At 33.7% G+C, this 25306-nt stretch overlaps 1 protein-coding gene across 1 annotated transcript in view; it reads right to left on the bottom strand.

Moving 5' to 3' along the window:
- Nucleotides 1–25306, bottom strand: part of DIAPH3 (diaphanous related formin 3) — a 425074-nt gene that overhangs the window by 128810 nt on the left and 270958 nt on the right. Inside the window, exons 22-23 of the mRNA XM_039877169.1 lie at nucleotides 23338–23462; nucleotides 15525–15689 (exon numbers count right to left, since the gene is read on the bottom strand). Of these exons, the coding sequence (XP_039733103.1) occupies nucleotides 15525–15689; nucleotides 23338–23462 (290 nt within the window). The remainder of the gene's footprint in view (nucleotides 1–15524; nucleotides 15690–23337; nucleotides 23463–25306) is intronic.

Below are 25306 nucleotides of genomic sequence, written 5' to 3'. Positions count from 1 at the left end.
TGCCTTTCGATGAGAGTATTTAACAGACTACATATTACCAAATATAATTGCCACACCTTTTTGGTATTCCACTGGGTAATAAAAAATTAAAATTACTTCCCAGGACCTTTAAAAAATGTTTATATTACAAAATGAGGTCTGAAGTAATTCTTGAAGTTATTTTGTTTTATGGAAAAAGCACTATTGATTTTCATTTAAAAGCCTATCTCGTTTAAGACATAATTTATTCTGACATTAGAACTATTAGGAGAAGAACTTTAACTGAAAAAATACCAACAGACAGCATAGAAATAGGTATTTAGTCTAAAACTAATATTCCAGTACAAATAGTAATTTAGGATTTTCTTTTATTCTAAATGTTGAAAAGTAAAAGTAGCATAAAATAGGAAAGCTGAATAGTTAGAGAACCAAATTATTCTAGATAAACTGCCTCTTAGTTACTTTAATTCTAATTCCAAAGCCAGAAAGGAAAAGTTAAGGGTGAGCTATACAGTCAGCTATAAGAAACTGATTTTTTAATTCATCTTATTCTTGACTAGTTTTCTGTTTATTCGATTGGCAAATAAACTGTATTGCCACCAATCACGTTTGACTATGTGATGCCAGAAAAAATTCTTTGAATGTTTGCATAGCCTCTCAGGCATAGGCTGGCATATGTCTTGTCTGAAAGATCTGTATGTAGGCTTACTGGTCACAGCAATGACCAGCGGGTTTCGAAACTTCAGTCGCATTTTTTACTTTGTTTCAAAGGCATAATCAATAATTATCTGAGTTCCTAAGGCCCACGGGCTTTATATGGTGGAACTAGATCCTAGAATATCTATGTAAAAATACATAGGTATATTAATATATGTATACAAAAATATAGAGAGATATGTTAATGAATATGTGTGTATGTGTGTATGCCAAAAGGAAATAAAATATATGAGCTCACGATTATTCCTACCTATAATTTTTTCTACACAATAACAAGAATTTGTCATAACTAGTTTAAATATACAGTATAGCATTATACAACATATTTTCCCTCAGAGTAACCAACATGACCAAAACCCAGGAAATTTAAATGAGTGTGTGTGTGTGTGTGTGTGTGTGTGTGTAAAATTTAGAACAGCCTAACACAGTGTAATCCTCCATAAATTGTGATTATCATCAACATTATCTTTGAGTTTTTTGAAAACTGCATTATCATTATTATAAACTCTTTTGACTTGCTTTTGTCACTCAACATTGTTTCTAAGATTCATCAATATTTTGTATAAACTGCACCTCATTTTCATTGCTTATAATATTGTTTTATTATTTATTCTCTTATCAGTGGATTTGTGTTGTTTCCAATATTTGGCTATGATGAACAATACAGATGTAAACATTTTGTACATGTCTACTTGTGTATATATGTAAGAGTTTTAAAATGGTAGGTCCCATCAGTTGGTTCTTAAATGTCTAGAAACAAGTGACAGCCACTCTTTAAGTGAAAGAGAACAGAGTATTTTAGAACATAACACAAACAATAGGGATAAGTATTGTTTTTGAAGATTTTCTGTTCTAAAAACACATATACGTAAGAGTCCTGGGTCCCTTTTACAATTTTACAATGTGGGTTATGGTCAAAAGTTTGAAAACCACTGCTCTCTAGGACAGAAATAAAGTTGATGAATAAAAGGAGAGCTTCAGAACGACCAACAGATATATGAAAAGATGATCAACCTTCCTAGCTACAAGGGAAATACAACTCAAAATCACAATGAGATACCACCTCACACCTGTCAGAATGGTTACCATCAAATGGACAAATAATAACAAGTTTTGGAGAAGTTGTGAGAAAAAAAGGAACCCTCATACACTGCCAGTGAAAATGTAAGTTGGTGCAGTCACTGTGGAAAACAGTATGGAGGTTCCTCAAAAAACTAAGAATAGAATTGCCACATGACCCAGCAATCCCTCTTCTGGGTATCTACCCTAAAAAGTTGAAAACATTTATCCAAAAAGATACACACACTCCTATGTTCAATGCAGCATTATTCACAGTGGCCAAGACATGGAAACAACTGAAGTGTCTTTCAAAAGATGATTGTATAAAAAAGATGTGGTACATATATACAATGGAATATTACTCAGCCATGAGAAAAGATGAAATCCTATTGGCGACACACAAATGGATCTTGAGATTATCAGGCTAAGCGAAATAAGTCAGAAAAAGTTGAGAACCATGATTTCACTCAAATGTAGGGCATAAACTGAAAGCAACAATCAAAAACCCATAGACACAACAGACAACAGTTTAGTGGTTACCAGAGCGGGGGAGGGAGGAGGGTAAAGGAGGTCAAATATATGGTGACAGGAGATTTGACTCTGGGTGGTGAACACAACGCAAGATACAGATGATGTATTACTGAATTGTACAGCTGAAACTTAATTAATTTTATTAACCAATATCTCAATAAATTTAATTTAAAAAGTAAATAAAAGTATATGAGAAAGATGAGGAATGCACTAAAATGCTATATGTGGTAGTGAGACAGGATTATGAAAATTTTTTTTTCTAAATTTATGTAACTTTTACAATAAAAAATATACAAAAATCAGATTTTGCTACCTTTGGGAAAAATGATTCTTCATATTTTGTAACTAATTCATATTTTATTCCATTGATACATATAATATTCCATTAATAAAATTCCTTATTTCTAATAATTTTCCTGTAGGTTCCTTTTTGTATTATTCATAGACAAACATAATGAATGGTTAGTTTCTTCATTTTCAATTTCTCTACTTTTCATTTCTTTGTTATCTTGCTGTACTAGCTAGGAGTTAAATTCCTATTCTTAGGTTAAGAGGGCTCCTGCTTTTTCCTAATTGCCTACTTAGGGCTAAAATATTCAACCAGTTTGTTCAACAAGTTTGTTGTCTTGTTTCAAAACATGATCGAGGGTGGAATTTTAGCAAATATTTTTCTCAATCTATCGAAACTCTTTAAGTGGTAAATTATATTTAGGAATATTCTACTATTAAAGCACACTTTCATTCTGGGATGAACTCAACTTGGACATGAGTTTATTTCTTTGAACATTTGGTCATTTTTTTTTTATACTCTATTAGTTTAGAATAATCATTTCATTAAAATATGGTAAAACTCATCTGTAAAACTTTTTGGGCCAAGTATTTAGTTTGTTGGAAGATTCAAAATAAATCATTAAATTAAAAATTAGGTATAGGCTTATTCAAGCTTTCTATTTCTTTTAAAGTTAGTTTCAGTATGTATTTTTTTCCCCTCGGAGCTTACCTATTTCATCAGCCTCTCCAATTCTGGCCCACAAATTTTTATAGTGTGTTCTTCTCTTTTTGCTGTCTTCTGTATCTGTTACTATATTCCTTGTTATAGTCTCAACATTATTTTTTTCTTGATTAATTCTTTCATAAGTTTATCTAATTAACTTGTCTTTCAAAATAACCACATTTTGGCTTTAAAAAAAAAATTAACTCTTTCATCATTCTTTCCTTCCTTTATTCCTTCATTTCCCTCTGATTTCATCTAGGATTATACAATTCCTTTTGTCAGATGCTTGCTTTAATATTCTGTCTTTCTGATCTAATAGAAGCACTCAGGATGTAAATTTTTAACACTACTATTACTGCGTCTCAAATTCTGATGTGGAATAGTTTCAATACTGTTCAGGTCTAAATTTTCTTCTATGATTTCTTCCTTGACACCGAAGTTATTTAATGTGTTCTAAAATGTCTTTCATGGTCTCTAGTATGTGATTAATTTGATGAAAATTCCACTTATGATTGAGAAGAATGTGTATTCTTTAATTGCAGCTGGGTTCTGTGTTAATCAAATCAAATACGTTAATTGAATTGTTTATAGTTCCCATATCTTTAATACTTTCCTGTTTGATTTATCAGTAATTAGGGCTAATATAATACTACAGCTATCAATTTATTTTTAGAATTTATCAATTTTTACATTTATTTTGGAGCTTTGTCATTATGCAAATTTTAGAATGTATTATTCTGGTGAATTAAGCTTTTTATCATCATGAAGTAATATTCCCTTAAGTCTACTTTATCTGTAAATAACATAGTTTCCCTCTTTCTTTTGATTAATATTTGTCTTGCAGTTCATTAACTATTGTTACTTCAAACTTTTCTATATCCTTGTGTTATAGGTAGGTGTCAAACAGCATAAGGCTAGATTTTCTCTATCAAATTTTATGGTCTTTAAAATTTTTAATTGTGATTTATAAAATATTTGTTTCCACCACCTTACATTATATCTTCTATTTGTCCAGCTTTATCCATGCTTTTATTTTTCCTGTTTTTTTTTTTCTTTGCACATCTTTCATGTTCTACTTGTTCTCTTAAAGTTTAGAATTTTTCTAGATGTCTATCCTCTTACTGGTCATCCTTGTAATTCCATCACACAAATTAACAAAGCCTAAAGTTCTTAATATCTTTACCTCTGTTTCTCCCTTTGAACAATACAGAGTTTGAACATAAAACACCTGAATTCCAAACATCTCTTTTCAATTCATTTAATGGTGTTATCCGATAGTTAAGCTCTGCTTCCTTTCTTCTACAAAACAAGCTACCTTGTTTTATTGTATACTTCATTTTTTTACATTTAGTTTCATGGTGGGTATGCTATCTTGTCTCTAGAACCTTTCTTTTTTTGGGGAAAAAAAAATTGCTGCTTCTTGAAATACACCCTGCAGAGCCGGGATCAGCAAATTATAGTTCTCGGTGGGCCAATCTGCTTTTGTAAAAAGTGTTTTGAAACATAGCCACACCCACTCATTTACATACCACCTATGGCACAGCTGAGTAGCTGCAGCAGAGACTGTATGTATGGTCTGCAAAATTTAAATTTTGACTATCTGGCCCCTTAAAGAGTTTGCTAATGTCTGCTTTAGAAAATCCTTTAACAGCGGGATGTTTGTGGAAAACACTCATTATCTGCTTATTCGCAAATAATTTTGCCCTTGTTCTAGAAAGAGCTTATGCTCTTTATTTCTCAACACTTGAAAATATCTTTACTCTCTTTTTTGGCTTGCACTTCTGCTGATGAGAAGTCATTGTATCTCATTGCTGCATTGGTGGTCACATCTTTTTTTGTTGGCTGCTTCTAAGATTTTATCTTTAGTGTTCCACAGTTTCACTACGATGTTTTTTTTTTCAAATGAATTTGATTTATTTATCTGACTGGCATAGGTTGTACTTCCTATTTTGCAGATTCTTGATCTGGAAAATCTCATCCATCAGTTGGAATACTGCCTTTCATTCACTCTTTTGAGTGTGTTCTTGTAGAAAGCTGACCAACGCATAGATCTTTATTTCTTAAATACTTTTGTATCATGTGGCAGCAGTTCTTATACACTACATATTTTTCTAAGTATCTTATATCTGTGTTTTAGGATCTGAAGGTAAATGGTTTAACATTGGACAGCCATATAAGATCAGTCTTAGGCAAGCACTCAAAAAAGTTTGTTAAATTGACAATCAAGAATGTTTTAAAAAATACAATAAGTATGTTGAAATACTTTGAGAAATTATTCTTTTTAAATCTGTATGAGTTTATCACTGCATATTAGAAAGACAGTATAATGGTTAAGAAAAAGCAAGCTGAAGTCGTATTGTCTTTGTCTGAATCTCCACCTGGCACTAAAGAGCTGTATGACTTGTCTCAGTTTTCTCTTCTAGTAAAATAGGCAAAACAGTACCTACTTTATGGGGATATTGTAAGAATTAAATGAATTAACACATATAAATAGCGTACAGAAGTGCTGACACATAGTACGCCCTATATAAATGTTAGCAATTATTATAATTATATTATTACTAATTTATAACATCATTTTCATTATTACTATATCATTAATCAAATGCCTCAAACACACAATGATTTATCTAGCCACAAATCAAGGAAGACCCACTTTCTAGCATGTATCAATTATACCTGTGTCTATTATATTGGAGAAGTGCCAATTTTCATAATTCCTATGAGAATATAAATGCTTTCCATTCCAAGATGTTAGAATATGATTGTACACTGAATTAATAGGAAGTACCATCAAAGCATGCAATCAATGCTGTTGGATTGCTTGGTATGGAGGTGAATTAGATATGGAAGGCAACATGTACTCTTGACCTCAAGTCTAGTTATTTATCTCTAAAGATTTAACTTACATGTATATATAGAAACATTGTTTTTAATACTTCTAAATCTAATATGCTTTATGAAATTTTATTCTAGAAAAGACTTGGTTTAGTTTTCTGTGTTTTCTTCCCCCCAAATCTTGCTTGTGCTTAAAATTAGACATTCCTGATTAACACTTTATATTCCAAATATGCCCACTTGAAGAATTCATTAGTCTTATTTTGTTATAACATTCTAATGAAATATGAGTATAAAACACAAGTAAGATTTCCACAGACACTGACCTTTTGATCATACTTCATACCTCTATTGCTGAGTTTTAGCCTATTTAAATAGCTTCATCTATCCTACTCAACATTTTTAAACATATGATAATATCCTGTATATTTTTGTAACATAGAAAACTTGTGGAGATTTTATTATATGGAAAATAAGGTGAAAAAGCTTACGAATGTCTTCTTGTTCAGAGTTATATTTCTTTTGACATTAATGGATATTTAAGCTCCATAAGCCAGGGATCTCTTTAGTACTTTACACTAAAGTCAAAAATCTTTCTTCTTGCCTAAGTATTCAATTTTTGTCTCAAGTCTCTAAAATAAGATTAGACAAACTGAATTTAAATCCACATACTTTCGAAAGTGGTGGGTGTTTGATACTATAAAAACATAGGCTAATTTTTCTCAAAGTAAACAACCACATAGGAGTACAACACATTCCCACTAAATGCTTTTCTAGGAGTTACTTAACCTTGAGAAGAGGCTACATCCAACCATCCTAAATGACTGCTTTCTAGAATGTCCTGATGAGACATTTTCAGGAAGAAATAGAAAATATTTTTAAAATCCTTAAACATGCATTCCTGCACTCCTATACACATTCCTATATTGGAACATGAAAGAAAATATTTTTTAAATAATACCAGTCACGAAAGTCTTTAAGAATGTAAAAATATGTGATCTATTTGTCAGTTTTCCATCAAAATTATTTTCTTTTGTAACTAAATATAAAATTTCCCTCTGCGTGTAAAAAATAAACAATGGATTCCAACTACCTCATTAAAAAAAAAAGACGTTTATTCTTAGAAACCCCTATTTGCAATAATTACAGGCTAGATGCTTTAGGAAGAAATCTAGATAACATAAAAATTAATCAAATTAATTTCTCTGATATTACCACATCCAATAAAAAATGCTATCAATGAGAATAGAAGATCATGATATACTATACACTAGCACAAACAATTTATCATCTTAACATTCAGTACAAAGTGTTATTAGTTAAAATTTTTATGACCATAAAACTTATGAAAATGGGACACTATCCTTTGAGAACGTCCCAAAGGATGTGCAGGTGATGATGATTAAACTGTTTTACCTCCAAGTTGCTCTTTATTGTAAAGTCAGTCTCAGATGAAACAACAAATTACTTACTAGCCCATCAGAGACTTAACATTACTGACCCGTCATCACTATGCTATGAGTTTGCTTGCAAGTCCTTCACTTTGTATACTTCTCAAACAAATGACCTATTTCAATCTAGTCAATAGCTTCTTTAATAAAGTATGAGATGTTCATAATTAAGGTTTTTCCAAAGTAGAACTTGCTTTCCCATTAAATGCATTCTCTCCCCTTGCGTTCTGAAGTGATATACTATAAAAATATTCTTTTTACTTCCAACTGTGAGACTAAATAAAGGCAAAGGTAAGCACAAGATGGCAGCCATGCAGAATAGTACTTTAAGGTAAGCCTGGTAATAGGACAGCATTTTTTTTTGAGCTACTGCTAATCATTTCTTCAAGGAAAACATCCAACTAAAGCCTCTAAATATTCCATGTGAACCTCGTAATGTTTTAAACATAACACTAAAAAGTAGCCTTAAACGAATAGTATGCCCAACCCCCTCTCGATGACAACACAGAAGACCAGTATATTTGATATGCAAGGAATATGTCATTTTATTCATTTTTGTTTGTGGCATCCTAGTTTAGTGTTATCTTTTCAATTACATGGATTAATATACGTATGATTATGTATTAATTATTTAATTTTTCTCTCCATCATCAATTGTTATTCTCCTTATTGTATTAGAATATCCCAGTCTTTACCTTTAGTGATAGTATTTCAGTGAGCAAACAATATACTTAAAATGTAAAAGGAAAATACAAATTACTAGTCATTTAATCATATAGAACCTATCAAATGTATTTATTACCCCACTGAGCAACGTATAGTCAGAATAAATCTTAATAGTAAAGAGAAAAACTAAGCCAATTAGTCTAGGTGTGTTTTTGTTGTGAAAAACCTAAAAAGAATAAAGATTAGAAAAACCTATTTGGATTAATTTGCCAGCTTGCAAACCCAAAAAATTCAGCACCTGCAATTAATCTAATTCCTTAAACAGATACCAAGAATAAGAAGAATATTAATTCGTCCTAGGTTTGGAGCTTTATACCTCCAAGTACGATTTCAGAATAACAACAGTACCAGTGAAGACAATTTTCAAGTTGTAAGCCCACCGAAATAAGCAAGGATAGAAGATATGTCCTATTATAATTACGTAAGTTGACTCAACATCCAACCACAGGACTTCTACATGATTTTATTTTCTCTGATAATATATAATGAGTTAAGGAGCACAGAGAAAGTGCTTAGTGCCTTGGAGTTCCTGCTAGTCCACTCGTTATCTGTATAGCAATCATGAGAAATGACATTTAGAGTTGACGAGCATCAGATTTGTATATTTAAATGATTTGGCAAAATGAGTTTTGTTCTGGCTGTCCTCTGAATGGAAAAAAAAAAAATTACACTAAAAATACCCTCTCATTAAATGAATTCATTTTTGTTTGGCAAATCACTGCGTTAGTCTGAGTATTCAGTAGAAGAATAAATTGTATTTGATCAACACATGCAGCAAGATCAAATGAGTTATAATTGATTTCACATTTGTTCACTACACGGTATTATTTTAACTGTACGAACCAAAAATCAACTTAAAGTCTGCAAATAGCATGAATGACAAATCTTTAACTGGATGAAACATAACTCGAACAAATTTTTAGAAATAATCTAAAGACAGAACTATCAATGAAAAATAGGTAGCTATTTGGTTCAAAGTATTCTATATGGAAGCATAGAATAAAAAAGGGATAAAATACTTACAATATCGTTCTTGTTATAATGAGTTGGGAAAGGTGAGAATTACTATGCTTCTATTCTTTGTAGATAGCTAACTTGTTTTGAGGGTATGTATCTTATGTCTTTTGATCTTCAAAATGTAACATCCCTAAGAAACACATGCTGAGGCTCAGTAAGGTTAAGTAACTTGTCCACACTCATATCACCCAGGGTTTTCTGATGCCAGAGCCTGCACCCTCAGCCACTACTGCCTTCCCGATAATGAAGTACACAGCAAAACATCACTGTTAAAAACAAACAAAGAGGACGAGGCTTCTCGTAGGCGGAATTCATAAATCTCTTAAGATGTGAAGAAATAAGAATCTTTTCTCTTTGTCATCACAGAATTCAGAAGGGAGGCATATATCTGGACAACAAAGCTGAAGGAGGAACAGACTGCGCTTTACAATTAGAAAATAATAACTGCAAAGTTTAGCACTTTTATACATCTAAACCTGGGGACAAAAAAAGACAATACAAGGCTTCCACTTTTTGTGTGTGCGACAGTAATCCCTTTTTAAGGCAGGGGCTGCCTTCAATTGTAGAGTTAGGTGTCCAGACACGCAGGGTCTCAGGAACTCTAAATAAAGATGCCCTGTGATCTTCCTTGGTACTTTCAAATCCTAATAGAAAAGGTGCATGTACTCAGAAAAAAAAAAAAAAAAAGCTACATGAACCAAAATGTCTGACTTCTTTGAATATAATCACATCAATTCTATAGTGGAATGTGTGAAATTAGAAACTCAAGAGGTCTACATAGCAGTTACATATGTCTAATTAAAACGAAAAAATGACATTCTTAAGAAGCATAATTTGGTAGAAAAATTGTTTCGAAACATGTTATCTAAAAGGGACAAATAACAAAGGAGTCCTAAGAGGAGAAAATATTTGGAAGTATTTCTCTAAGATTAGATGGTGAAGCAAAATAAATAAGGTGTCAGATGAGATTAGTGTAAGGAGTTAAGGATGCTATTGCACAGCTGATAGTTCTCATTAAAGAAAGAGAACAGCCAAAGAACCCTCGATGATTAAAAAAATCGCAGCAAAAGAAGTGAGAGTGTTAAAGAAAAAACCATGCATTCAGGCCTCTGTGAGTAAAAGCAGTTTAAACAAAATTCTCCAGTATGAATACGAATGGGAAGAGAGACCAGGCCACACGTTATGCTTCGAGGCCACAGTGACCAATGAGAGACACAATATTAGGTTTATACTCAAAAGACAAGCATGAACTTGCTATAGCGGTTGGCTAAGAAAAAGTAAGACGGGGGCTTCTAGCAAGATCCAACAAAACTTCCATAGTGAGCTCCAAGCGCCCTGCAGAAGCATGAAATCTCTATTAGTAACAGGAACATTGGTAATACCTAAAACCAGTCACAAGTGGAAAACGATGATTATGGTTATGCAGCACCATACAACTAAAGGCATGAACTTCGCTTGGTGAAGCTCGGTGCCTGGCGGGCCACCAGGTTACTCGGCCTACAGTGTGAGGTCAAATAGTTCCACCTACTACCTCCAGTTTGAAGTTGGTCCTACAGGAAATAAAAATCTATTGACAGAAAGGTGCTGACTCTCTACCCTTTATCTTAACCCTCACCTCTGCCATTAACAGGCCTCTAATATTAAAAGAGCTTTTATGCTTTGAAATAAAAAGAGACCTGCAAACACTCTTTCAACACGAATCCATCAATGTAAATGCAAAGTTAATAAAACAAGGAGGGAGGAAATAAATATGCCTTGTGCCGATTCCCTCTAGTAAGTCATCGGAAAAAAAAAAAAAAAACACTTAAAAAATTACATTTGACTTTTCTTACACATGCTCTGAACAGCAGTGTATCGGGAATGTTTTTAAAAAAAATGTCCAGGCTTTGGAGCCTGGGAGGCCTCCATCCAAACTCTAGCCCCTACCAATTCTGCAAAGGCCGTGAGGTCCTCCATGCGCGGTTCACACGTGGGTAATGTTCTGTACCTTGCAAAAACGGTGTGAAGACTACATGAAACACATGGAAAGCACGTAGCACAGGGTCTAGCAAGAAGGACACTATCAGTGTTATTGGTTTTGTCCTGCTGAAGATGGTGGTAGAAATAAAACTAAGTAGAATCAGTATAAACTTACTCTCTAGTTCTTGGAAGTTGATCAATGGTTCTAAAGAGAAACCAGTCCCGAGGAGCATAGAGCTATGGTAGATTAACACAACAGAGGCAACAGCAAATCAATTCCCAGCTGAGACCCCACCCAGGGAAGGAGCTGAACTGCTGTCACAATGAACAGTGCTGCCTCTGAGGAAGGGACAAGGTCATGAAACTCCCCCTCCACCCACCCACACACCCCCGTTTATCTACATGGCTTGAGGCAGCAGACTAGAACAATATATTCCTTCTTTAGCTATGGTAAAAAGGCAGAGAGAGAGAGAGAGAACAGCTATATCTCTGCAAATTAGTTGTGTGATCCAACCTAGTAATGCTGGTGAGAGAGTGTTGTATGAATTAGTCAAAAGTATAGCCAGGGGCTTTGAAGAACGGTGAGCCAGTCTTTAATTGCCTACGTTTAAAATCTAGGGCAATCCTAAAACAAATGTTTTTGGATAAATTATTCACAAAATAAATTACTATTAAAAATAAAAGTGAGTACTTTTTTTTTAGGGGGGGAGGAGTTAGGTTTCAAGTTAGTCCTGTTAATCTATGAAATGTAACTCCTATGTTTAACAGAAGTTAATAGAGTTCGGTCATATATGACAGACTCTGCAGTCTCCCCGGGTCAGCATCTCAGCTGTCACTCGCTAGCTAACAACGGGCAAGTCACAACCTCTTTATGCCTCAGTTTCCTTATCTGCAAAATGGGAATAACAACAGTACACACACCACGTCTTATTGTTCGCAAGGATTAAATGAACGCATAGAGTGCCTGGCATTTAGCTGGCACTGTATGTGTTAACTGTTAAAGCATGTCACCCATTGTGGACGGAAATATCAGTTCCTCAATAAATTTATCTATTTATTAAGTGCCATGTATTATACTAGAAACCAGAAGGGTGAGTATGTTAACTTAGCCGGGAAAACACGGAGGGAGTGCTGTAGGCATAGGGGACAGCAAGGAGAGTGGCCTGAACTCCATGAGAAACTGCCGCACTGGAAGGCAGGTGCGGAACGAGGACAGTGACCCAGCTCCTCATATGTAACACAGAATGGACCTTTGCTTTATGGCAAATTTTGCTCATTCATGAGGAGGATTATCCCTAAATGCCAGTAGACGAAGTAACAATGTAAATGTATTTTAACAGTATTTTCTTAAAAAGAAAAAAAATTCTTTTTGCTCGTTAATGCGGCTTTCCAGAACAGACCTTCCGTTCCACATCTATGGCTAATAATTTCACTCTGGCTCATGGAAATTAAAGTTGAATAGTATGGAATTAAAATTGAATAGTATGGAATTAAAAGGCAACCTCAGAGATCAGAAGACTGACAAAACAGGACGTCTGTCGATAATTTCTGTCGATATTGACACTGTGGTATTTTTTAAAGATATAGTGTCTACAGTTCAAGCAGTATAACCATATTTACCAGAAAGGAAGAATAAACTGTGTGTGAAACTGCATTTCTCTTTCACTCTTCTTTATGCTTATTTTCATTCTAAAAAAAAATTTCTCTCCAAGTTAGATAAAAAACCATATTTTTTTTAATATTTGGCTGTAATAGTTTTAATTTAATGCAGTGTGTCCAGTGTGTGTGTGTGTGTGTGTGTGTGTGATAGCGGCTACTTCCAGGACCCATGTGAACTATGAAATAAACTGAGTGTAGCTGTCACTCTATTACCTTCCTTCTTTGAATCTTTCTCCGTTTAAACAGTTTCTCCCTCTGCCCACCACTTAACAACAGAAATGCCAAGTTACCCACAGAATGCCGCAAACTCTCCAAGCCTACCGGGTTTCAGAAAGTTTTGGAATTAGATCTGGATTCAAATCCCAATTTGACCACTTGCGAATGACTTGTGCTTGGTCTCATTAGGAAACACTTCAAAACCACTGTTCTTATTTGTGAAATGAAACACAAGCTACAGATGTGGGTGGCAGCATTTAAGAGCACAGGCTCTGGGAGGAAGTCTATATAGGTTCAAATTCTAGCTCCACCATTTATGCCTATGTGACCTAGAGCTAGATATGTTCCATCAAATGTGCCTAAGTTTCTTCATTTGCCGCAAAGAGATAGATGGTAATGGTGAAAAGATGTAGTATGATTATGAAGACTAATTGAGATAATATGTGTGAAGCATTTGGAAAACTGGTTCACAGAAAATTCTCAATATATATTGGGTATTATTTTATATATGCATTTTATACTTTTTTGCATTTCTGTGCCGGGATCCCCGAGACTACTCTCAAGTTTGGTAATTTGTTGGAAGGACTTGCAGAACTCAGAAAAGATGTTTTACTCACTGTTAGTTCATTACAGCAAAAGAATACAGATTAAAACATAACTGTCCTCTCCCAATGAAGTCTGATTATTATAGCAACAACGTGTGACAACACATATGAAATACTGCCAACCAGGGCAGCACGCCTAAGCCTTGGTGTCAAGAGTTTTTGGTGGGGTGGTCAGGCATGTAGGCACGGACATCCCTCATGAATGACCTTAGCTGCTCAATCTCCAGTCCGCAACAGAGGACAAACTGGCAAAGTGTGGCATAGGGTCCTAGGTGAACAAAAACAGGTATTCACCAAAAATCACATTTTTAGCATAAACTATCCAGCTTGGCCCAAGGCCCCAGGTATACAAAGACACTTTCATCAGGCAGAATATTCCAAGGCCTTAGGGTTGATCTCCCAGGAGCCAGTCAAGGGCCAGTACTTTCTTTGGAATGCTCAGGTATGACTACTCAAGCTTGCTGGGCTAAGGCTTTACTGTATAATAAACAACTACCATGTGCGAAAAGAGATGATAAATACTTAAGATATTTATCTCCTTCAATATTTTAACACTCTTACGAGAAGAGAATTACCATCCCTTTTTACAAATGTGGAAACTGAGGCTCGGGAAGGATAAATAGTGTTCCTTAGTCACACGACTAATGTGAAATCCAAACCTAACTCAGACTGCAAAGTCTTTGCTATTGACACTAAGCCATGTTGCCTCAAGAAACACTATAAAAATTAAAATAATATATTAATCAACGCATCATACACATAGGCACATAATGAATATATTTAATAACCAAATTCACTTCTGGTATGAAAACATAATTTAATGAATCACTTTGAATTTGTGGAGGAAATAAACTAGACCTGTGAGCAAAATGTTTATTTACTGTAGACGAGTTTTCCTTTAAAACAGTGACTTTTTTTAAAAAAGGCTATCTAATCATAACCAAGTGATTATAATCAAGTCCAATAAATTCAGCAATAAAGTTTTCCCAAGATTTAAAAAAAAAAAACCCAACTCTTTAAATTCAACCTTTTTTTCCCATTACACTTCAAAAACTTTTTAATCCTCTCAAACATCTGCTGAAATACAGAAATGACTTATCTATCTATTAAGAATAACATAATTTTTCGTTGTAGAAACGTTTATTGCCAGTTCCCTAGAGAGGCAACAATGCTTTCTCACTTTAATACGTGTGTGGTTTTTTCCCCCACCTAATCAGCTAATACTTTTCAAAAGATCTTTTTAATGCCTAAATGAAAGGATTCCACATCAAAGATCTGACCTCCCTATTAAAGTATCTAAAGGAAACCCTAGGAATCCATTCAAAGGCAAATCGCAGGTAGCTTATTGTACAGTGCATTAAGAAAAGAAAAGGGGAGAAAAAGCTTCCTAAGAGCTGCACAGAATTTGGTAGAATTATACCACAGAATACAAGTTGATCTTAAGTATAAAGAAACAAATTCATAGCCAAAAACTTATTACAGAAATGCTCTGTAATCAGCCAGGAGGGGAGTCTTTATGAAAAACTTGGGAATTTGTCACTTTTTCAATCAAAATTTCTGATTATAGCTTAATGTGGAGAAGGCTAAAAAGAGAACAAACCACACATTTTTTAATAGATTTAAAATCTGAAATTTTTAAAGCTAACTTTCGACATCAGAAAAGGTAGGTTTTTCTACAGATAACAGGAATAGAATGAAGTAAAATTAATACTAGATAAGATAGTACAGATACAAAGACTTTTTTAAAAAAACAAATTAAATTTTTTAACATACCATGAACGTGGTTCTGAAGTTATTCAAGTCAATCAAGAAGTCTTCCACGGACACCTTCTTCACATCGGTGGCGTAGTATCCCATCATGCTCTGGTACAGCTTTTCCATGTTTTCATGTAACTTTAAAAGTTTCTCATATTGTTCCTTTGCACTGATAACGAAACTGTATTATTATAGTTAAGGAATTCTGACATTTACAAAATAATGTTTTGAGGAAAAAAAAAATCAAAAAACCCTCTAAGTCCAATGCCAAAAGTACCTCTGAAAGTTAACCATTTTAATAATGTAAGCTATACTGCACAGCGATAAAACCTTAAATTCAATTTCTAATTAACTGGCAAAATTATCAGAAAAGTTAACTATCTATATATTTAATACTTCTCTTTTACAATTGAATTCAAGGAAAATTTTTTTCCAATTCGCCTGTCTATATTATTCAGATCATGCAATATGATTTAAAATGATGGTTCAGTAGTTGTAAGTGAGTATGTTCAATGATACTTGAAATCACCAACATAGGCATTAAGCACAGAAGTTAAATTAGACAACCTGGGGTCAGTTTCTAGCTCCTATGCTTCGCAGTGCCATGCCTGTGGGTAAACACTTTCATCTTTCTGTGCCACAATTTCCTCACCTGTAAAATGGAAAAAATAATAATATCGTCTATGTTACAGGGCTGTTGTGAGAAGTAAATGAGTGAATATATGTAAAATTCTTGGAAAAATGAATGGTGTTTAATAGTACATGTAAGTACTTGGTATTATTGTCCACTTATTCATTTTAAGTTTTGTTTTAGGTTCTAAAAGCAATCGAAATAAGAGTTACATCAAAAACTTCTTACATAAGTAAATTCGTGTTTTAACTTCTCCTTTGGAAAATGGGTACATAGTTTCTCCGATGCATTACCTGATTTAAAATTATGATTACAAACATACACACACACGCACAGGAACACTGAAGTGTTTCCTCACTTATGACAACTGAGTTCAGAGCATACAAGATTGAGAAGACTAAATGTGAATGTGGCAGTGGCATTAGAACACATTTTTTAAACAAACCATAGAATTCTTTTGTGGTGTGACAAATTGTTGATGCAGTCAGATATAAAACCACTCCACCACATTCTGAAAAGATGACTGTCAGAGAAACAATCATAATTGTCTATGGATCTTTTAAATTGGGATATTTGAAGAAATGTAACATACAGAATCAATCCTACTAAAGTCATTTTATCTTCTCTGACTCACACAAAGGATAAACGGACCTTAAGCACACTTTTCTTAAAAACTCAGCAACAAAATAAGAATAACTACATTCAGACCAAGAGAAAGAAACAAAAAATAAAATGTTTCTATTAAAAAAAATGTTTTTTTCACAATTTCAAAAAGATATGGTTCCTCTGGTCAGAGTTCCCAGTAGAGGATAAAACAAGGAAAGTGATCCAGGTCCTTCATTTTGAAAACAAAAAATGAAAGACCAAGGATGAAATAGGTAGCACTGCTTCAAGACAGGTGGCAAACGCAGGGGGCACAGAAGATTCTGACGATTAGAACTCAGCTTCCCCAAAGGAACCGAGACATCCCAGTCCATCACAACTCACCTGTACCCACGTCCACAGTCAGCCCGCAGATTACCTATTACCCTTCTATGCCTATGTTTTTTCATACTATTTTCTGCTTAATTTTCATATTTTATAGAGAGAGAGTATTTTTGAGGAGACTAAAATACAGAGAGTCTGGATTCTAATGTAAGAGCTGATTCTTTTTCTAATAACTTTAAGAAAATCTATAGATCTTTTTGTGACTCAGTTTATATTCGACTGAATAGCAAGATGCCTCCTTATACTTTCTAGAACCTAGATCATAATAGTATCAGTGGTTGATGCTCCTATATGTGGTATCAGTGTTTAATTCTTAGATGAACAAAAGATTTTGTATAGTCCAATCACAAAATCGCAAAAAATTACAATATAGTCACATGTGAGAGGTATTACAAAATATCCATATTCATGAAATGTTATAGGTAAGGTGAATTTATGTAAATAAAAAAACTATCACGAAATGGAACATTTGGTGATTCATTTGTAATGTGAAATAGTCATCCCTTCTATCAATCCCTTCTATTTAATCTATAAACTCGCACATAAAATTATTTATACCCCAGAGAGAGACTACATCTACATGGATTATTTATATATCCTTAACTCCTGCCTAAAAGAGAAACTTTTTTCTGCCTCTGCATGTCCAAACCTACCATTTAAGGCTTCGTTCAGTTCTTCCTCTTCCATGAATCTTCCTTCTTTAATCACTACAGTTATGAGTGATCACTTTTTCCACTGAATATGTATAGCATTTGTAGTCCATCGTACTCATCATTCGCGATGTGAGATTTCCCTTCTAGTTCAATTCTCTCGCAGTGTTTTGTTTTTGCCCCATTTTTCGGGGGGCGGGGGGGGGTCGTTACTGGTTGTCAGCCCCTTCCCTAGATGCTGTGTTTCACCTTCTCAGCTGTATTAAATCTAAATCTAATCTACCGCAATTACACTGCTGTCAATGACTTCTTTCAATCTAGGGTCATCGTTCTTAAACTTTGGTAGGAAGGATAACAGGCTTCCTCAGAAAAGTCTGAGGAAAGCTGTGGAACTTCATAAAATTGCACGTCTACACATTCATGCACATACACACAAACAATTCGGATGTAATGCGAAGAGCTAAGAGACTCCCTGAACAGTAGCTATGGTGGACAATAGGCAACACTACTTTGGTGGGTATTTCTAACTGTATGGTTCTACAGCTACTTCTTTTCTGCCCTTATCACTGCTTACAAGGCTTTGAGCTTTAAATAATAGGTACTTCACAAATCCTAATCATTTTATTCTAAAACCAGGGAATATACCCATTCTCAAGAATCAATTTGGTAAATAGGTTAAAATAAAGCTGTAAGTATTATCCAATGACATTTTTTAGATTTTTGGGTAGGACTCCAAAGTTAATTAAATATCAGAAACATGCCTGGGCATACTTAGTAGAAAACAGTACAATTCTATTAAAAAATGAGATGGAAAAGACCAAGAGCCAAAACCATGGCAATTACATGGTCTTGTTCTAACAGCTAGAGAGCTTTGTAAGTTAATTTTCCTATAATTATCTGTGAAACAATTTGCTCACAAACGACATGAAGGAAAGCTTTGAATAACTGGAATTACCCACAAGAATGGTAAAAGTGTGATTAAACTGAAACAATTTTGGAAGTAGCCAAATTCTCAGAAGTTTAAAATGATTATCTAATAGGATGGAATAAAGAGTTACATTAATGAAGCACTAGACATTATTATTTGTGAGCTGCTCATTAAGGAATAGTGAAATGTTTAGATAAAAAATCGTCATCACACGTAGGCATTCTTATGCCAATTGTTAAACTGCAGTTGAAAGTCATGCCCATCTCAGTAATAGTAAGGTTTTATTTTTTTTCCCCCAGCATAAAGTCCTATATTTGTAGAGCTTTAGAGAAACAGGTGAGCTTCCCAACAAAAACAAACATTTGATAAAATTCATTACAAAAATATTGATGTTTTTCTAATTACTTGATGTTTTGTGAAATCTATTGTCTATTCCTTTACCCGGAATAAGGCCAACTTCTCATGAACCACTGTAACCCTCCCATTTGAAAGGGACATTGACAACCAAATCTATGTTCACACATGATGAATCACCAACATCTCGTGCTGGCCAACTAAGTGGCAAGACTAAGATCTGGGATTCTACTCCTCGTCAGCAAATATTGCTCATTTCCAAACCACCCAGCACCAGTACATTCTCTATTTACTCATGTCTTGTCCTCATTATTGTACTTCCTCCACCAAATGTCTATTAATACCATTAACGCATCTGATAAAGATCAGCTTCAATCAGTCATACGTGTCTATTATCTTTTATAGATCCTAAGTACCCAGGATCCAGCTAGCCAGCCGATCTATAAATATTTATTGAAGTCCAGTGTATTCCCCTCTCCTCTCTTCTAGGCATAAGGGAAAAGAGTAGATAACAAGATAAGCAAAGATCCTGCTTTTATAAAACATACATTCTACAGTGGGATGACATATAGAGTGGAAAATGAATGAGATATTCAGGCAGTGATAAGTGTGATGAAGGAAATACGATGTGTGATGTTATACAGTGACAGGCTAATTTCCATCGGGTAGCTAGGGAAGTCCTGGTTAAGACGGTGACAGTGGAACACTTGAGGCCCGACAGGGAACAGCAGTGAGCACCAAGCTGTGCAACCACCTTCGTGAGCGTACTAAGGCTTCAGAGAAGGAAAAGATCAATATAAATCTGAGGATTCGTGGAGGATGAGGAGCAGGGTATTTTAACCCAAGTCTTAAAAAATTGTTCAGAATAGGTTAATGGAAGACAGGCAAGAGAGAAAGAAGAGAGAGAGAAGAGAGAAGACTAATTCAAGATCATAAAAAGCTGCTCTTTCAAATCACCCAAGTTACCCAACTTCTTACTCCTGCAATGGACTATGCATTATACGAGTTTACATTTCGCCCATCCCACTCTTCTATTTTAAGTCCTAACCGTAATTTCATTAAAGAAAAATGTACTGAATTCCTTTACCTAAAAAATGCTATACTTCATGAAGCGTGGAATATGGATAAGATGTTAAGTCTTTCAATCAAGGAATTCATTGAGATAGTTTTAGCATCGATGTAGTACTTTCAGAAGGGACTAAAACATCGCTATACGGTGGAATAAACCTGAAAGTGAGAAAATAAAGCAGGATTGCAATGAGGGAATTTAAAGCCTATAACATAGGAGTCAAGTAACTTATGACATAAGATGTGATAAATACAAAAATATGTAAAAGTCTAGCAAAATGATTTTTTTCCTAAGAGACTTGGGAGAGGGGGAAGGAAGACAAGAAAATAGAAAGATTAAGGCTCATGCGATGCTCTATGAACTATTTATTTTTTCTCTTAAAATAGGAAATATTCCAGAATTTAAAGGTCAAAATAAAGGAACAAGCACTAAATGACAAAAATCCTGTCATTTTCTTATCATTGATAAGAATTTAATGAGTATATATGTACATTTCACAAATAATAGTCTATATATAACAGTATTAATGACCCTGCGTCAAATTTGTGTTACACATTTTTCAAGCAAATATTTACAGTGGCAGTATTCATCGCTAATTATATTTCTGACCAGTCGCGGCAATTGGAAAGTAACATAGCTATTACTAAAAGTCAGTGTTGTATTTATGAAGCGATTGTGCATACCTTTTAAAGGATGTCCTAAATTTACATATTTTGATATTAAGAAGTGTATGTAAAGAAAGAGTGTGTACTAGGGGAAAAAATACAATATATAATAGTTGAACACTATTAGTGACATTGCATATTATAACAAATATTGTATCATAATTTAAGTCAATTCAATTAACAGATTATTTAATAGTTCACTAAGTTATGATTGCTTACACTAAATATCTACTTGTAAAAGTGCATCCTTAACAACTTGGATAATACACGTATTCTTTCAGAATTGGTTGATGAACCAAACATTTGATATGTGCTTCAACTAATAAGGTCTAAAACTTAAAGTTTGAGCATTAATAATCCAAACTTTAGTTAAGTACTTTTTTATTCATTGTGCATTTTAGTTTCCAAATTCTTCCATTTTCTAAGATCTAAGAGACTCACAATTTGCCATTTTAATAAGATTGGTATAAATGCATTTAATATTCAAGATCTGACTTGTTGTCAGTCCTAATTAAAGTAAACAAAGCTTTGCGATGAATGAATTTAATTACTCTGAAACTAGTATGTCTAAGAGGAAAAGCAAATGAGTGCAATCTAATCTCAGCAAAGAATATTTATGATCATAAGCTTTGTCAATAGCAAAGTGCACCAACTGTTCATATATCTGACTTCCAAGAGATACATGAATGCTAATCAGTTCATTAGAGGCTTCTAGGTGGTGATATTTAGTGACAGGATGTAGTAGCTTTCATGTCCATGGAGCCTAATTGTACTCAAAATGAAAAATTGTTTCCAACAAAGCATCATCTTTTCTGTTTTTGATTTCCTGCTAGATGCTTTTTATGAGCTGTATACCTTTCAAGAAGCCAGCATCATTCAGTTTCTTGTGTCATATGAATACAAGTATTGATACGTCCTAAGATCATCTGCTGAGAACTTTACAACCTTTACTCTAAGCTCAGGAATTTATCTTAGGTTACATGTTCCAGAAACCTGACCTTCATAATTAGAATACTCACACTGTATTACCAGAAACCATACGCAAGCAAAACCTTTTCTAAAATGCTTTCTATCTGTAGGGAACAATAATAAGTACTTGAATTGACAGTACTTAATGGTTAAAATAAACTGTCACATATGAATATTTTAACATGATAAAATGATTGAGGGAAAAAAAGCTAAGAATGGTAAAACTAATACAACTCTACAAGAACGAATTTAGTTTTAAAAAGCATACTTTGCCAAATGAGGTGATGAAAAAATATACCTTTGATGAATACATATAGACTTCGTCTTTAGTTAAAAACAAACAAACAAACAAACAAACAAACACCCAGCCATCTCCACTGCAGTGAAAATGGCAGCCCACTTCATAAAAGAAGAAACTGGATGGGGAGGAAAGATACAAAAGGAAACAAACACATTAGCCTGAATTGATTATTGCTGGAGTGCATTTTTATGATATTTCCCAAAAGGCACAGTAAAGAAAGCTAAAATTGAACTAATTCACAATTAAGCTGAAAGCATATACAATAAAATCTATGACAAGCCCAATAATAATTTTGTGATGTGCCTAATCTCGGGGGAAAAGTGATAGAAAGAGGAAATGTGGTTGTTTTATTCCAAGTAACTCAGTTTAAAATAAAACATTAGGAGTGTCTATAAGAGCTCGTTTTGAAAGCAGGTTACTCTTTCATGTAGAATTCTGAAGTCCATATGGGATTTTAATAATGCACAGTAGTAATACTTTATTGTAACACAAAAGATATCAGTCTCTAATTCCACAGAATGGTTTGCAAAGCAACTCAACATTAGTTTCAGGAAATAAAGTTTATTACTTCAATTACTCATTAGAGATTAAGCCACAAAGTTGGCAAAACCAAAGATAATTGAATTCAAAAGAAACCTTAAATTAAGCAGAACATAAGCCTAATGCTATTAATTTTACATATACATATGCATGTGTGTATATATATGCACATATATCTGTCAATTTTATTTTAGGTCCGGAGACTACCTACACAAGTAGTGATAGTGACAAACTCATTTTGATTTTGGAACTATGTAGTATTTCTAAATAAAATAGTAAAGTTTCTGGAACGTGAGTTAATTTTTAATATATACCAACCGTTGAAATTAAGCTGATTCATCACACCAGTTTATAAAATCTTTATCTGTTTCCTGAAACATTTCAAAATACCTAAATCACATTATGACTTTAGGCTCAAACTTCCTCACATTGAGTTTTCATCTTTTCAATTTACTATAAACATCAGAAGGAAATAGGGCAAGTAGAAGGGAAAAGATGAGAGAAAATATTATCCAAGTTGATAGAAAGGAGAAAAAATTGCAATCAATGGAATACACTTCTGTTATTATTCGTGATAGATAAGCACTTTGATAAATTTCCCTGTAAGAAGGCAGAGGTTTAATCTAAAATTTAGCCCTACGGAATGATCTCTGGTTGTGCAAGTGTACTTAAAATGTTAAATAATTTGTAATTCTGGTTGACGAGTAACTTAAGTTATTTAGATATCAAAAGGATATGGACATCTTTGTCACAAACTTATCGTGCAAATCCTCAGGATGGGGAAAGGTTTCCAAGTCTTTCTCAAGCTGTTGAAGCTGCCTGCCCATCTGCTTCAAGTTCTTTTCCAGCGTCTCTACAGAGACTAAAAGAGAGTATATTAAATGCCTTGAAAGGACAAAATTATAATATATAAAAGGTAAAACACTGTCCAAAGAAAACATTTGTGAAAAATTTTACAATAAAAAAAAATCACTATAATAAAGAAAAGGTAAATTTCACTGTTTTTTTAAACCTTTCCATTTTTAAATCCAAGAATAAAAGAAATTTATTGTCTTTAAGACATTAGATGAAATTTAGAAAATGCTCACATGAATAAACCACATTTAAGAAATGATTTTTTAAAACTAGAATTCTTGACCTCTATTTATAATACAACATAATCAATCTATTCAGATAGAGAGGCAAAGAAAGACTATGTTTTTAAAACTAAACCCAGTTCAATATAATTTTAACATTTTTCAAAATCGTGATCTCTTTGAGAGAGAACAGCAAGTATATGAAAAAGATGAGCAAAGTGCAATAGTCCGACCTGATCCACAACGAGACAAAAGGCATCAAGGCTATCTGAGTAACACGTGGAGCAGATGTCAAACTTTCGTTACTGGTACCCTGAGCACAACCTGTGTGTTTCTTACCTAATAAAGATTTTCCTTCTTTGACTTAGTTGTTCTCCCAGTGCACATGAAGGAAGATACGGTAAAGCAAGGCACTATCAGAATGTACTGGCCACCCAGCGAGACTGACATTAGGTATCACTTCCTAATAGCTTTGCGTAGTCAATTTTAGATGATGTTAGGGAAAGAATTAGCAAAAGAAGATACAGTGGCCCAAACCAAATTTTTGGATATCTGCTTTAGGTTCAAATAAATTTTAGTTAAAATTTCTTTTGAGTCTCACTAATGCTAACTATACAAAATGATATTTAAAATGCAATTATATAATAATTCTAGGTACTCTACCATTTTCGGGCTTCAAATTAATCCTGAGGAAGAGGTGTAAGTCAGGTGTAAGGAGGGAAATACTCTTGAAAGCAACTTAATTGCCCAACCAAATGGGACTGTGTTAAAAAAAATTTATATATATATATATATATATATATAGGTTGTAAACTATATATATATATATATATAGTTTACAACCTTAGTTCAATAGAATGGACTAGAAAGGAGGCCGGGGAAAATGTTGCATAAGAATATGGAGTAATATATATTTTTTAAACTGCTTGCACACAAAGTAACATTTGCCATTCTAATATATTGATAGCTGTTAAGAAAACCTTAACATATTTTTGTTGTAAACACAATTAGCAAGCTAATTCTCAGGTACAATGTTTAATGAATCCAATGACTGAACTCTTCAGAGAGCCACATATGACAGTTTTTTGCGCCTAAAGAATGATGATACTTTAACCTTTGGCTCCCACTATAGAGAAGCCAGTCTGAAGTTATACTGGGACATAGCTTCTCTACAGATTTTTGCTACTCACATTTTCCCTTTCTGTGATCCTTAACATTGAGACAATAACTCAGAGAACAGAATTCATAAAAATTTCTATCATGACAGCATTTAGTGTGTTAATTAATTCAATGAACTCATCTCCCCAATATATCTTGCTATCAGTAAATATGTACTTAGAAAAATATATAAGCCATACAAACACTTGATGCTATGAATCAAGTTCAAAAAGGAAGTGCGCTCGTAGCATAATAGAGCATGTAACGGTGGTAGAAGTTCTAACAATAGTAACAGCTGCTGAAATTTACTGAGTGCCTATATATGTATGGCAGGTACTGTCTTAAGTAATCCATATTAACTAATTTTCTAAATCCTCACGAGAACATTATGAAATAGATATTATTATGATCCCCGTTTTACAGATGACAAAACTAGAGTTGAGTGGTCGAAGTAAAAGTCAAACAACTAAAA

This window comes from Pteropus medius, unplaced genomic scaffold (genome assembly GCF_902729225.1).
Source record: "Pteropus medius unplaced genomic scaffold, Ma_sr-lr_union100, whole genome shotgun sequence".
In the NCBI taxonomy this organism is placed as follows: Eukaryota; Metazoa; Chordata; class Mammalia; order Chiroptera; family Pteropodidae; genus Pteropus; species Pteropus medius.
This window is presented reverse-complemented; position numbering and strand designations above follow the sequence as displayed.